This window comes from Phaethon aethereus (genome assembly GCF_964289735.1).
Source record: "Phaethon aethereus genome assembly, chromosome: 15".
Lineage (NCBI taxonomy): Eukaryota > Metazoa > Chordata > Aves > Phaethontiformes > Phaethontidae > Phaethon > Phaethon aethereus.
The window spans coordinates 1145174-1158773 of NC_138591.1; the positions used below are offsets into that span (position 1 = coordinate 1145174).

General features: G+C 59.9%; 1 protein-coding gene across 1 annotated transcript in view; it reads right to left on the reverse strand.

Annotated features, from left to right (window-relative positions):
* The window catches only part of CACNG3 (calcium voltage-gated channel auxiliary subunit gamma 3), a gene marked incomplete at its 5' end in the record, with an annotated part of 32084 nt that extends 24105 nt beyond the window's left edge, over nt 1–7979 (reverse strand). The window contains one exon of the mRNA XM_082006845.1: nt 7769–7979. Within this exon, the coding sequence (XP_081862971.1) occupies nt 7769–7979 (211 nt within the window). The remainder of the gene's footprint in view (nt 1–7768) is intronic.
* Nucleotides 7980–13600: the final 5621 nt, after the last annotated feature.

A 13600-nucleotide genomic window follows, 5' to 3' on the forward strand; every position in this document is an offset into this window, starting at 1 on the left:
TGTCGAGATGCGCGCTGCCGCGGTGCCCCGCGCGAGCCACGGCCCATTGCAGCCCGAGCGGTGGGACCGCGCAGAGCCAGCGGCCGTGGATGCATTCCCGGGGTGCCTCACCCCAGAGGAAAGCTACAGAAAACCCCTGGTGCTGAGCCTGAAGTGTCAGCCAAAGCGAACCCACCCACGAACCCTTAGGAAGGGACGTGAAACCAGCCTCTCCGCACCAAGCGCTAACCCGAAACGCATTCAAACACCGGCTTCGAGGAATCTGCTTCCAAGGGTCACTTAACAAACTGAAGTGAGTTTTAGATGTTGTAGCACAGATGCAGCCCTTACCGACGCGGGAGCAGGGCAGCGGGCGAGCAGGAGCCCTCCCCGGTTCCTCCAAGGTCGCAGAAAACCCTCACCGAGCGCGCAGCCCTGCTCGCACCCCGCCACGCTTCCCCGCCGCGCTCCCCGTCTCCCCGCGGGCGCTTCGGAGTGCCTCAGTAAACGGGGGGGGCACCTTTCCCCTCGGATGGCTTTGACTAACTCACCCTCGGCACCTATCAGCGCCGATGTGCGTTAATGACAGCGGATACGTGGCATCTGCATCCCGCCAGCGCGCGGCCGTGACTCAGCCAGAGTCGCTCATCGGCAAGGTGAGCCGGGGATTAACCCCCGGCCAAGCGGGACCCCTCGGGCAGCGGCTGAGCAACCCCCCGTTCATGTGGGTTAGCGCATTTATATAATTTTAAGAGCAGTTTTCATTTTCCTGAAAAAGAAGGTTAACGTCTATTTACGAAGTGCGCATCTTCTTCGTTAAAAATCCATGTGAAATCCACGTGAAAAGTAACCACTGGGACGCAAGAAGCACCGGGCAAGTGTAATACCACGGCTGCCTCGCTCACCCCGAGCAGCACGGGCGACTGCAGAGCACCGCAGATCCCCACACCTGGGCCGTCACCCACTAAGCGGTGGCCCGTGGTGCCAAAGAGCACGGCGTGGTCCGGGCGAGCGCTGCTGGTGGCCGGGGAAGGGTCTGCACCCTATGGACCGGCAGTACCAGTGCTGCTCCTTTCCTGGAGCTGCGTAAGAGACGAACACTAACGAATCCGCCCAACTCCCATTATAAAAAGCAAAAAAGCCTCGTGCAGAGAGAGGGAAGTGGTTTACCCAAGGCCCCGGCACTCGGCGGCGGAGCCAAGACTCTCCCCCCGCTCAGCCAACACCATCCGCCGGCACGAGAGGATCCGGCACCCACCCGCGGGGCATCCTCCCCCAAACCGCAGCCCCGGGGCTTGCAGCCTTGTTAGCCACCCCTAATTATTTACAGCCGTGTTGGCGACAGTGACCTTGCACGGGGAAAAAACCCACTCGAGCCTCACTCCGATGCAGACTTCCACCTCTATTAAACAGTAACAGCTCTGGAGATGACAGGCGCTGCACCACGCCTATGCAGCAGCAAAATGCCCGTTCCCGAGCCGCTCACAGCATACATTTTACTCATCACGTGCCGCTCGCAGGCACCGTGGGAACCGGCTCTCCGCATCACCCCAGAAGTCGGGATTTTTGTCCAGATAAAGGCTGCAGCATCCCAGCAGGGCAAATTCCGCGCGCCCTGCTCGAAGGAAGAGTACCCCAGAGCGGAGCCGGTGGCGGCGAGCTGAAGCACGGCTTCTCGCCGGACACCGCCCGAACGGCAGCGAGACCCGAGGGCAGGGCTGCCGGCAGCGCAGCCCCGGCCGGCGGCGGCCCGGGCCCCTCTCTGCCCAGAAGGATTTTAACGTCTCTCGGCACCTGGCCGCGTGCCACGAGAACACGGGTCTGGAGCAGACCGGGGGTCCGGCTAGCCTAATTTCCATCTCTATCCGAGGACAGTAATTAGTGCTCATTGGCACACCCTCCGAGCGAGGGTTCAGGGATTTCCCAAGTCAGAGGTTATACGCCTGACACCTCGCAGAGCCCCGCGCTCAAGGCATTTGTTCGATCCTGTCGGGACCCCGGTGACGCGACTGACGCCGGTGCCAGGCGCGTGGCCTGCCCCTCCTCGGTGCTGCCCCGGGGGAAAGCCTTGTGGGGCTGGAGGGGAAGGGCTGTTAAACCCCCAATTACATCGGATATTCTCCAGTGGGTAACTGGTCCCTCTTCACCTTCACCCATCGCTATCACCTCAGGTGCCTCCATCGTCTCCCTCCCATCATACAAGCTAACGTGATGCCTCCCAGCTCTCACATAACGAGAAGCAAATAATCACTCCCCGCTCATCTCCCCTAACCTCCCACGCTGTTACAGACCTGTCCTGTCTCCCCCTCCATCACCTCCAGCCCGTGCCAAGGGTCCCCATCCCTGCAGTCCCTCTCCACACGGCCATCATCCCAGGGCTCTCCTCGCTGTGGTGCCGGAGCTGGCGGGCATCCCCGGGACAGAGCCGCACGCGGCGGCATCGGCGCCGGGGGCCGTGCCGGGGCTGCCGGGTGGGTGGGCGGGAGCAATTGCCTGCGGGAGGCCAGCGTGGCTGCATATGGAGAGCTTGGCAGCCGCAGCAGAGACACCATCACCAGCGCTGGCGCCGCTGGCAGCACCGTGGAGCTGGACCAAGAGCGCCGCGGAGAAGCGTTCAAGTTGCAGGACAGGCTGTTGATGAGAATCTATTACAGACACCAACCAGACAGAGGAACAGGATGAGCAGCTCCTTAAATACCTATCTATAATGAGTAGCGAGAAAAAGTGCTCCATCATGGATGATTGCAATCTCAGGGACATTTGCTTGGCGCTTTTAAAAATTAAAGATAATAACTTTCTAACAGAAACAATATTGCTGTCACCTTGGGGAAATTCTGCGCTTGGCCTCCCTCAGAAGGACCGAGAGGAGCTGAAAGCAGGGGCAGAGCTGGTGGCTGTCCAGGGCCAGCTGCTTCAGCCCAATTTAACCCCTTCGGTGCGAACCAGCTCAGCTCAGCAACGCCAAAAGCAACCATGGACAAAACCAAGTGGGCGAAAAACGTAAACGCAGAAGGACCATCGCTACTCAGGAGCGAGGGCAGAGCAATCCCCACGCTTCTGTTGGGCCTGCTGAAAGGGGAGTTGAAAATTACGATTAAAAAATTAAAACCCAGGCCTTTTGATATTGGAAGTAGCAGTTAGGACACGCACTTGGCTGATAAAAGAAGCTAATGAGATCAGTGAAAATCAACCGGCAACCGAAAGGTTTAAGCAAAACAAGGAGGCATTCTTCAGTCTTTAGTTAGGAGAAAGGAGCTTTACCAGCGATGTAAATCACTACCAGATCATGACGGTGCAACTGTCAGTCACGCAGCAGAAGTGACACACAATTATTTATTCATCAGATACTTCTGTTCTGTACTTGGAGACAAATAGGCTCCCGTATTCCGCCAGGAGTGAGGGAGGACGCCAAACAGCGACTATTAAGTGTAAACACGAAACTGGTAGGACTAGAGAACTTTCTCCCAAGAGCGTTCAGACAACAGGCTGAGAAGTTTTCTGAAGGCCTAAAACGGATTTTAAAAAACCTTGGCCTTCTGTTGAATTGCTAGAAGACAGGAAAAGCTGGTGTAACGTTTAGCCAACCTGTGCCACAAGCGATGGCGATGGGCAATGGCAGGAGCTGCGTCCCCGGCATCGCCTGTGGGTTAGCGGAGGTGGGCAGCGGCAGGGAGGCACCAGGGCATGAGATAAATGCCAAACAGCCTTGCGGAAAACAGATTTATCAAACTTCACACATTTTTCTCGATACGGTTACAAATTTGGTTGATAAAGGAAATCAGTAACATAATACATTTAGAGTTCCACAAGGCATTTGATCTAGCTCTCCTGAAAAAGGGAAAGACCAGTATTACGCCGAATCAACAGCGCTTTACGAAGCGGACTGGGAGGCAGACTGCAGAGATTGTGCGCTGTCATCTGATGGGGTATTTCTACACGGGATCGCCTGTTACTAGAACAGCGTTGAGCTATAACAAGTGTCTTTATCAAAAGTATTAAAGAGAAGGTGAAGTAGCTGTGGGTAAAAGAGGTAAACGACAGAGAAAAGACTGACTGCAGTATTAGTGAATGCTGGAGGTGGGTCAGGTGCTCGGGGGAGTTTGGGCAAGGCGGTTCCGTGGGCTGCTTTAGCGATGGCCATCTTCATCCAGCCAAGTCGAAGGTTTTACAGTGAGGAACTAGGAGAGGAAGTTATAGTTTGGGTGCAGGAGGCGATACCCCCGATGCCCAGCAGCGCAGGAGGGCCTTGGGGTCACGGTGGAGATGCTGCAGCCAAGAGGGGTAGAACGACCCGCAGGCGTACAACCAGATTAACAACCCGCAGAAATAAGAAAAAACAACTCGCGTGGCTATGTGAGACAAGTGTCAAAGATTATTTCTCATATTCAAAGGAAGTTTGAGGGGTTCATTTCTTTTCCCAGTGCAACCACTGGCCCAGGGACACGGCCGATCCGCCCTCAGCTGAAGTCTCCAGGACTGACCATCGATTTAAAACGCACCGGGAGCCAAGAAGGAGTTGCAGGTCGGGCGTAGAAATGTGGCAGGCGCGCGGCAGGCAGACGTGTCCTCTGCAAACCGCCCCACGTCCCGCCCCAGGGCGGTGGGACGCCGTGCACCCTCCGGGAGGGGGGCAGGCGGAGCGAGGCGCGTGGTCCTCCAGAAATGACAGAGCACTTTATTCTGAGGAGGGAAATGAAGGAGGAAAGGAAAAGCACCAGATCGCCTTAAAATATGGTATTTCAAGCAGCCTTGGCCAAATCCTCCTGCTACTTCTGCCTGTTTCAGCTCCGCAGGACACCGTGGAGCCAGTCCCAATCTACACCACGCAGCAGGGAGGACAAGGAGGCTCCCTGCGTTTAACGATGCTGAATTTCATTAAGTTTGAGGAAAACCAAAGTTCTCTTAGTTGCCTAAAACCAACACAAGCCTAAGCAGCTATTTCTCAACTTCATCTTTCTCCCTGAAGTACCGCGCATTTCCCCACCTTTTACATGAACAAGGAGGTGAGAGAGGAAAACAGCCGACGATGAACAGCCACGGGGGACGCACACGGACAAACGCGGGTCACCTCTGGGAAGTACGAGAAGACACCTACTAAGCATCTGCGTATTGTAAAAGTGATAATCAGAATTCAAACGCTGCGATTTAAAACAGAGGCTACCCTAGCACGGCAGTCTGGGAACGCCTGCCTGGGCTCCAGATAGCGAGTCAACCACTAATTTGTGTTTTCCAGCGTGGGTGTCTCTACATAGGTCTGCGGCGGCTTCATTCAAGATTTATCCGCTCTCGCCTATGGGCTTTTGAGGCTCACGTGGTGCGAGCGGCTCCCACGCAGGCGCTGCGCGTGTGTGACTGACATGGATTTAAAGAGCATCTGCGACGGAGCGTGCAGCCAGCACTCACGTCGGTCATTTTAATAATCTGCCACGCACACTCAGCCAGATGAGCGACTGAGGCTCGCCACTTAATTCCTCCGTCATTACAGACATTAAACCCCCGTTAGCAATGGAAAGTTCAAGGCCGAGGCGCTTCCCGAGGGGCAGAGAGCAGTGCCCATGCTAAAAGCATCTTCTGCACCACGGCAGAACCGGCGCTTTCGACTGACAGTGTTCATTCCTAACGCAGGATGATACAGCGCAGCCTTTGTCTGTTCTTCAAACCAGATGCACTGAGTGCAGAGAAATCGGAGCCACAGCGGGGCCCTGCCAGCAGGAATCAGACAGGACCGGCTGCATGCAAAAGTACTGGGTGCAGGGGCTCAGCACCCAGCGGTCCTCGGCACAGGGCGCGCTGGGGAGAGAGCGGCCGCAGCAGCGATCCTCGGCTCGGGGGCACCTCGGCCCCCGCTGCGGCACTGTCCTTCCCGCACGCGGAACGCGCGTGAGCTCGGCACAGCTGGGCTGGGGGACGTTTTCCCTTCCCGGCATCACGTCAGTTCACAGCCTGTGAGACACCAGCTCATTCCTCCAGGAGGGTGATGAGCAGCCCCGCCGCATCCCCCCAGCACCATCACAGCCCCACATGCCCACGCCGAGCACCGGCTGGGACCCTCCTTGCCCAGCTGCTGCCTCGGTGCTGCATGGCCCCCACAGCCCCCATTGCCCACCCGCACTCTCACGCACACGCAAAGGATGCCGGAGCCCCTGCCCGGCGCAAGGCCTTGCCTGTGCCACGGGCACAGCCCAGCAGCACCGGCATGGCGCCGTGCAGAAGAGCCACCCCACTCCCGCTCCCGCCCCAGCAGCTGTCGGAGCACGGGCCCCAGAGGAGAGCGGGCAGGCGCGAGTGAGGAGCCCCCGGCCAGCACGTGCCGCGCTGCTCCCAGCTCCGCGCCCGCGCTCAGGGCGATGGGCTGTGATTCAGCTCTCGGCTCCGGCATGGCACTGTTAAGCCCTTTCCTGAGTGTGCTGTGCCCAGGAAGACCGCAGCCTCACTGGCTCCTTCCAAAGCAGTGATTTATCGCAGTGAGGGAAACATAAAACATTTGCTGAAAAAAACATACAGCCAGGGAAAACAAGAATTTTGGAAATCACTCGTGCCTCCAGTGATCCCATCTTTCACAGCCCTGGCTGCTGCCTTCTCAGCTCCCTCAGCCCAAGAGGGGAGACAGATTATCTCAAATTATTTATTACAGAATTAGAGCATGATCCAAGCCCTCCTTGAATCAATAAGAAAGCTACGACTGACTTCACCGGGCTTAGGACCGAGCACCAGGAACAGACAGGGTATTTCTGCATCCCTGGCTGTGACTCACCGAGAACTTTCCAATGTGGAGGGAGCAGCACGGCGAGGTCGGAGGTGTTGCTCCCGGGCTGGGGGCAGCCTGACGCCCCCGGGGCCGCGCAGGACAGTGGGGCAGGTCCCCCCCCGCACGCAGGACACCAACTGCTGCCGCTAATTTTAAAAGTTACAGCCCAGTGTGATTCCATCAGCCATTTTTTGCTGCGCAGGTACCACCACCCGGCTCCGTTCAAGCTCATGTTTAAGCACAGCCTGTTGTTGCTCACGTACAAAGCCCAACCAGCAGCTTTGGGTCGGAGCTGCCCCACAGCGCGGCCCGCGCTGCAGGAGGGCAGCGGCCGCCCCGAGTGACGCGACGGGGCGAAGCGGCGAGGCCGGGCGGGCGGGAGCGCGGCCGTGGGGCAGCCGCGGCGGAGCAGCCCGGCCGTGGGGCCGCCCGGGCAGGCCGTGGAGCGCAGCCCCGAGGGACAAGCTGCGGTGGGGGGGTTCAGCGGGTAAGGGCTGGCACTGCCGGTGGGGGTGGGCTGTAAAAATGCCGGTTGCGATGGGTTCCCCCCGCGGCGGCGACACGGAGGGGCTCGGCCGCGGGGCTCGGCTGCGGGGCTCGGCCGCGGGGCTCGGCTGCGGGGCTCGGCCCGCTGAGCCGTTCCCACCGAAACAGCTGCGAGCCGGGAGAGGGACCTGTGGCCCCTCAGCCTGAGGCTCCGCGACAGCGGGGACGCGCACCGCGCCGCCGGGAGCAGCTGCCCATGGACGGGGGGGACCGCGCACCCTGCGTCCTGCCGGCAGGGGCCACGCGCGAAGTTCCACCCGCGCCCACGGCGGTGCCACGGCGAGCGCCGTCTCCGGGCGCGGGGCGGGGAGGGCGGCAGCCGGGGGGCGGCGGGGCCCGCGGGGGGGGTGCTCTGCTCGCCGGCCGCGGGTGCCGGGGCTCGCCGGGTGCCCGGCTCTGGGGTGGAGTGGGGGGTCCCGGGATGCCCCCGCCCTCCCCCGAACTTTTGGGCAAGGCCCCTCCCGCCCCCGCGGGGCCGAGGGGGTCGGTCGGTACCTTCCAGGCAGCACGTCCTCCAAAGCCCCGAGTGGGTCATCACCTCCTCGTTCTTGCGGCTCGTGTCGTTGTCGCTCGTGGACTTAGTCCTGCACACGCCGCGCGAGTAGAGCCAGTAGTCGGTGCCCACGGCGATGGTCATCAGGCTGAAGGCTGCGAAGGCTCCCACCGTGGTGATGAGCATCTGGACGCCTCTGTCACACATCCTCATGCTGCTTCATCCTACGGCGGCGGCTCGCAGGGGAAGGGCCGGCGCCGCCGCCCGCCGCCGCGCTCCGCGCCCGGCGCCTCATGCCCCCGCGGCCCCCGCGGCGAGCCGGGCCCGGCCCCGGCACGGCCCGAGCGGCTCCGCCGCGGCGGCAGCGCGGCGCCTCTCCCGGCGCCTCCTCCGCGCCGCCCGGGCAAGGCAGCCGCGGGGGGCCGCGGGGGGCGGGCCGCGGGGGCCGCACCGCCCGGCACCGCCCCCCGCCCGGCCGGGGGACGGGGAGCCCCCCCCCCGGGGCGCCGGCAGCGGGCGGGGGCGGGGACGGAGACCGGGACTGCCCCGGGGGACAGGGCGGGGGACCGGGGAGCTAGGACCGGGACCGGGCGGGGACCCCCCCCGGGGCGCTGGCACCGGGACTGGGCGGGGACCCCACCCCGGGGCGCCGGGCAGACTTCCGCCCGGCCTCCCCCCGGCCCCCCCGGCGCTGGGGCTGCTGCCCCGCTACCGGTACGGGCGCCGAGCACCGGCTGGCTGCCAGGGGCCCGGGGCCGCGCAGCGGCACAGCCCCGTGCAGAGCGGGGGGACACGGCAACGGGGGTGTCGCAGCGGCTGCCCACGCGTGACACGGGGCCTGCCCACGCACGGCCCGCGGGCACTGCCTGCCCCGAGGAGACCGGGCTTTATCAGCGGCCCAAGTGCCTGACGGAGCAAGGCCGACGCGGGTGCCAGCAAACGGAGGCTGCACCTCGGGCTGGTCCCCGCGTCGCGCTCCTCAACCGTTCACCGCTGGTTAAAACCCTCGCTCGCTCTCTCCGCGCCTCTCTGCTGTCTCCTCATCGCTCTCAAACGTTGCTGCAGCCAGTTGGATGAGCTTATGACTCACGCGACCTTTCAAATCAGCCCTATAATATACCCACCTCTTAAATTAATAGCCTTTTAAGGGCCATGGGTGAGACAGGAAAGCATATGATTTACCTGCTAGCATGTACCTCCGCAGTTCTCACCGGTACGCACTCACATGTAAATACCTGTTATTTATTCCCAAAATGCAAACAGAAAATTATGAAGGTTACCAAAAACTCAGGTACTGAGAAATGAAGAAGTGTGAAAATTAAGTACCCTCCACAACCTTAAATCACCTTCTTTGTGCATACTCGTTAGGCAGGGCATTCTGATTGCAAGGCCGCAGTAGTTCTTCCCCAGCGCCCCGTCGCACGCAGCGCGCCCGCCGTCCTGGCTGCCCAGCTGTGCATCACCCTGGATTCTTCCCCTGCTTCGTTACGGGCCCTTTGCCTCGTTTAGGGCGTCTGTTCAGAGCTTGGGCGGGGGGCAGAGGCGGGTCTGCCCCGGCTCTCCCCGGGGCACAGCACCCGTCCCTGCTTTGCCAGCATTCCCACCCGGAGAGCCGCCGTGCTCAGTGGGCCGGGCCCTGACAGCACTCTCTGATGAGGGTGAGGATGGAGACTCGGGGACTGCGATCAGCCTCACCCGCCCAAGCTGAACCACAGGGCTTTCTTCTCTGTATTTTTGGAGGAGGGATTATAGTTGCCCGGTTTCTGTGACTGGCGTTGGCAGCGGCACGCGATGGTCACAGGCTGCACCGCGGCGTCGCAGGCTGGAGCCCAAGACGAGCCCCGCGCATTGGCTGCACCGGGATGCTGCTCCCGAGTCATCCGGTGGCTACCATGAGGGGAGCTCGGGGCAAGGTGCAGGGAGAGACCATGCTGCTCCGGGCCTGCTGCCTCAGCCACGGCGTTCCGCACCCTCGTCCTGCCGCCCCCGCCGCTCCCGCCGCGCGTGGGGCCGAGCCCAACGCCCGCGCAGAGGCAGGCGTCCCGGGGAGGAGGCAGCAAAGATATCTCACACCTACGGCGAAGGGGCTGCAAATCGCGTTCCGAGTGGGGGATTTTGCAGCCTTAATTGTGTTATTTTAACATAGTGTGTGTAGGTGTGTGCAGAGTGCACATGTACCGTTTCCTAGGCTTTTAACAAAGCAAGCTCAAACGGAATCGGAGCCCGTGTCGGATCAGGTTGGCTCCTTGGCAGGGGCACCCCTTGCCAAGCCCTGAGCCCCTCTTACCACTCATCGCACGGGGTAGCCAGTCCCAGGAGGGAGCCTGGAGCTCTGCCCAGAGCAGCCGCCCCAGGGGACACGCCGGGGGTTCGCTAAGATTTGCGGTCAACAAGAATTGGGGGACCTTGCCATCCCGCTGCACAGCTCTGACTCCGCAGGGCGCTCCTCCGGCTCCGGCCCCGGTCACCCCTTGCTCTTCACCGCCTTATCCATCAGCATCTACCTGCTCGCAGACCTGGACCCTTCCGAGTTCAGGAAAGCGGAAAGAAGTAACAGAAACCAGCTCATGCTATGAAGATTGTACAACTTGTGCAAAAAAAAAAAAGCTGTCCTTGCAGGCAAAAATGTCCTAAACCGAGATCTGTTAGGCTTTGTCCTTCCAAATCCAGCGACAAAAGCTTTGCTGCATTTAAATTGGCAAAGTGACAGAAAGTAAGTAGTCAGAAATAATCCGTGGCGGGATTATTTTTTTTTCCTTGAAGGAAGAGAGGCTCTGATGCGAGTTTAGGTCATTAGCAATGCAGTGAGATGCTGAGCTCCAGCCTTGCCTGGGCTTCACATCGTTTCCCCGCTCCCGGGGGCTGCAAGGGGGTGAGGACTCCCGAGCCTTCGGCACACGTGCTCATCCTTCCCCCCTCCTACGGGGGGATTATTTATATCTGCACATGCTTTGGAAACGCTGGTTGCAATCTCCCGGCTCTGACAGGACTCCGGTGGTGAGGCTGGTGCGTCCTTACGTGACGTGCTACTGAGTTCGGGGAGGTTCTCCGAGAAGGGACACGAGTGAGCAATGTCGTACGTGCCAGCAGCCCAAGCGTGCGTGGCGCGAGCTGGCGCGCTCGGCGCGAGCTTGTGCGGTTGCCTACCAGCTCCGCGGCTCCCTGCTGGACTTCCGACAGTTCAGTAGCAATAAAAATAGCAGGGGAGAGAAACAGAAATCCATTCTAATTAGGCCTCTTTACTATGGGAAGATGCCGAGGGAGCGCAGGAGCAGCCACGCACGGGCTAGCAAGCAGCACGCAGCCGCTCGGGAGACCCAGGTGAATGCGCTTACAGCCGCTGCGTGCTGAAGTCCACCTTACTTCGCCCACGCTTGTGCTCTCGCTGCACCAGTGCACGCGCTGGCATGCTCCTCCATTGCATCTGCTTTTTTCCCCTCTGTAGCGATACCCCGGGCAGACAAAACAAGTCCAGGAGAGGGAAGGGGGTGACGGGGGACAGCAAACGTCACGCCAGTGCCACAGGGTTCCCCCAGCTGCTGCGCGCAGGCTGCGGGGGCACGGGGTGCCGGGGGCAGTTCAGCAGCTCCCCATGGCAGCAGCCCTGCCGGGGACATGCCGATCCCCATCCCGGGCTGCGGGAGGGAAGCTGCGGGAATCCAGCCTCTACACGTCTGCATGGGATGGGTGGGAAAGGAGAAGGTTATCAAAGGGATCCTGTGAGGCAGCGGTACCACAGAAGTAATAAAAGAACAAATAGCAGTAGATTAAAAGATATTTTGCAGTCCGAGTCAAGCCGGACCATGCTGAGCCACCGTAAAAGCGCTGCTGCTGCTCCGACCCACCGCAATTTAATTGATTTGATTTAAATTCTTTGAAGACGACGTGGATAACGAATAATGAGGCAAACAGGATTGTAATGCAAATGAAAGAGATGCAAGATGGCTTCAGGGAGACGGCTCTTGAAGGTCAGAGTCTAACGCAAAGCTGCTTCTGGTCACTCATTCAAACCTTAATGAGGCTGCGTTCCTCCTGATGCCGTTGACGGATGGAGGGATGGCTCGGGAGGCAAGCGCTGTGCTGGCGTCTGGCCTTTGTTCTCCTCGCTCCAAGCGGATCATCCCTGCGCAGCGGTGACGGAGGATTTTACCTGGCCTCGTGTAGGGACTTGGGTTCTTGCTGCCCGTCTTGCACTGGGGAAGCAGACTCCTTAATCGGGTTTTTCCAGATACTCTGATGGAGACTCTAACTTCAGAATTAATCAACTTCACTATCAAAAGCTGAGTCATTTGTCACAATGGTTTTGTCATTAGCTCCCATAATTAAGGAAAGTGTCACCAAACCAAATGTTTCACTTACACGAGCCAGGATCACTGAAGCTCAGAAGCATTTCCGACATGCTGGGAAACGAGCATGTCGGCGAAGCTGGGGAGGGGCTCGACCGGCCACCCCGGAACCCTGCGGCCCCCCGTGCCCAGGGGCGTCGGGGGAGCCGGGAGCAGGGGCTGCCGCTTGGGGAGCGGCGGGCGGACCAGGACTCTCCACCCTGGAGGAGAGGGGCCGGGGGGACGCTGGCGGGGCCGGGGCCCGCCAAGCCCTGCAGTTTTCCCACCCCCACGTCAATCAGGGCGGTCCCCGGTGACCACCAGCCACGCCGGGTGGGAGACACAGAACATCTTCTTGCTGAAGGCTCAGCTGGAGTCCCCAACGGGAGAAGGAAACGTCCTTCCTAACGTGCTCACCAGCTTTCGCAAGGGCACCGCCTAAAAAAGCAAATTTCCTCGACGGGGAAAAGCCGGTCCGCGCCGTGCAGCTCTCCGTGCAAGCGAGCAGAAAGCCGCCTAAGGGCGCGCTCGGCCAGGGAACCCGCTGCAGCCCCAGGAGCGCGGGCGGGCGCTGGGGGATTCGCAGAGCCCCGACCCTCCGCGCCCGCGGCTCCCTGCGCCCGCGGGGCTCTGCCTGGCACCCGGCCTCCCGCGGCCCCGCGCGAGTTATAGGGACTGGGAACCAGCATTCACGGGGTGGGGGGAAGAGCATCTGCAATCGTGTTAATTAACTCTTCTCAATTAGCAATTAACTGAAGATATAAACAACCTGCACCCTCCCTCCCCATTGGTCTATATGTACCTTTAAGAGCAGCCACAGCTGCAGGGCTCCAGCCCGGGAGCTGCATTCAGGCAGGCTCCGTTTGCTAACGCTCGCCAGCGGTCTGGATTATCCAGCTTCTCTACAGAGAAGCCGCAGCACCTCGGCGTTCGCCGCTGTACCAGGGCTCGGCACGGGCCCTCCGGGTGACCACGCAGGCGGCCAACAGCCAGAACCGGCTGCCGGGGGTCCCATGGCACGCCCGGCCCACCACCGGCGTCTCGCGGGCAAAGGAAAGTCAAGCTCTCACGGGTTCTTTAAAATTATATATTTTATTTTTTTCATACATGCAGCAAATAGAATAAAGAGTATATGCCTATCTAAAAGGAGGTTTTTATGAGAATCCTTTGACAACACACAGCAGGTAGTCTAGGATGTAGAAAAGTCATCAAATACTTGCAGGTAAAATCAAATTCACAAACACAAACTGTTCAACAATAAACATTTTCTTTTTTTTTTTTTTTTCCTTAATTGTCACTTTGAACATGATCAGAAAAAACAGCTTGGATGACACTTCCATGCATGGAGCAAGGTGCTTGTGGCTTCTTTGGCTGTTGCAGGCTCAGTGGCTCACCTGCTTCTGCAAAAGCAGAGAAGCTGCAGCACTCGTCAGTGTGAGTTAGTCCCACCCTCCAGATGTAAGCCCTTTTCAACAGCTGGATCTTGCGCTCTGTGCTAGAAACCACCGT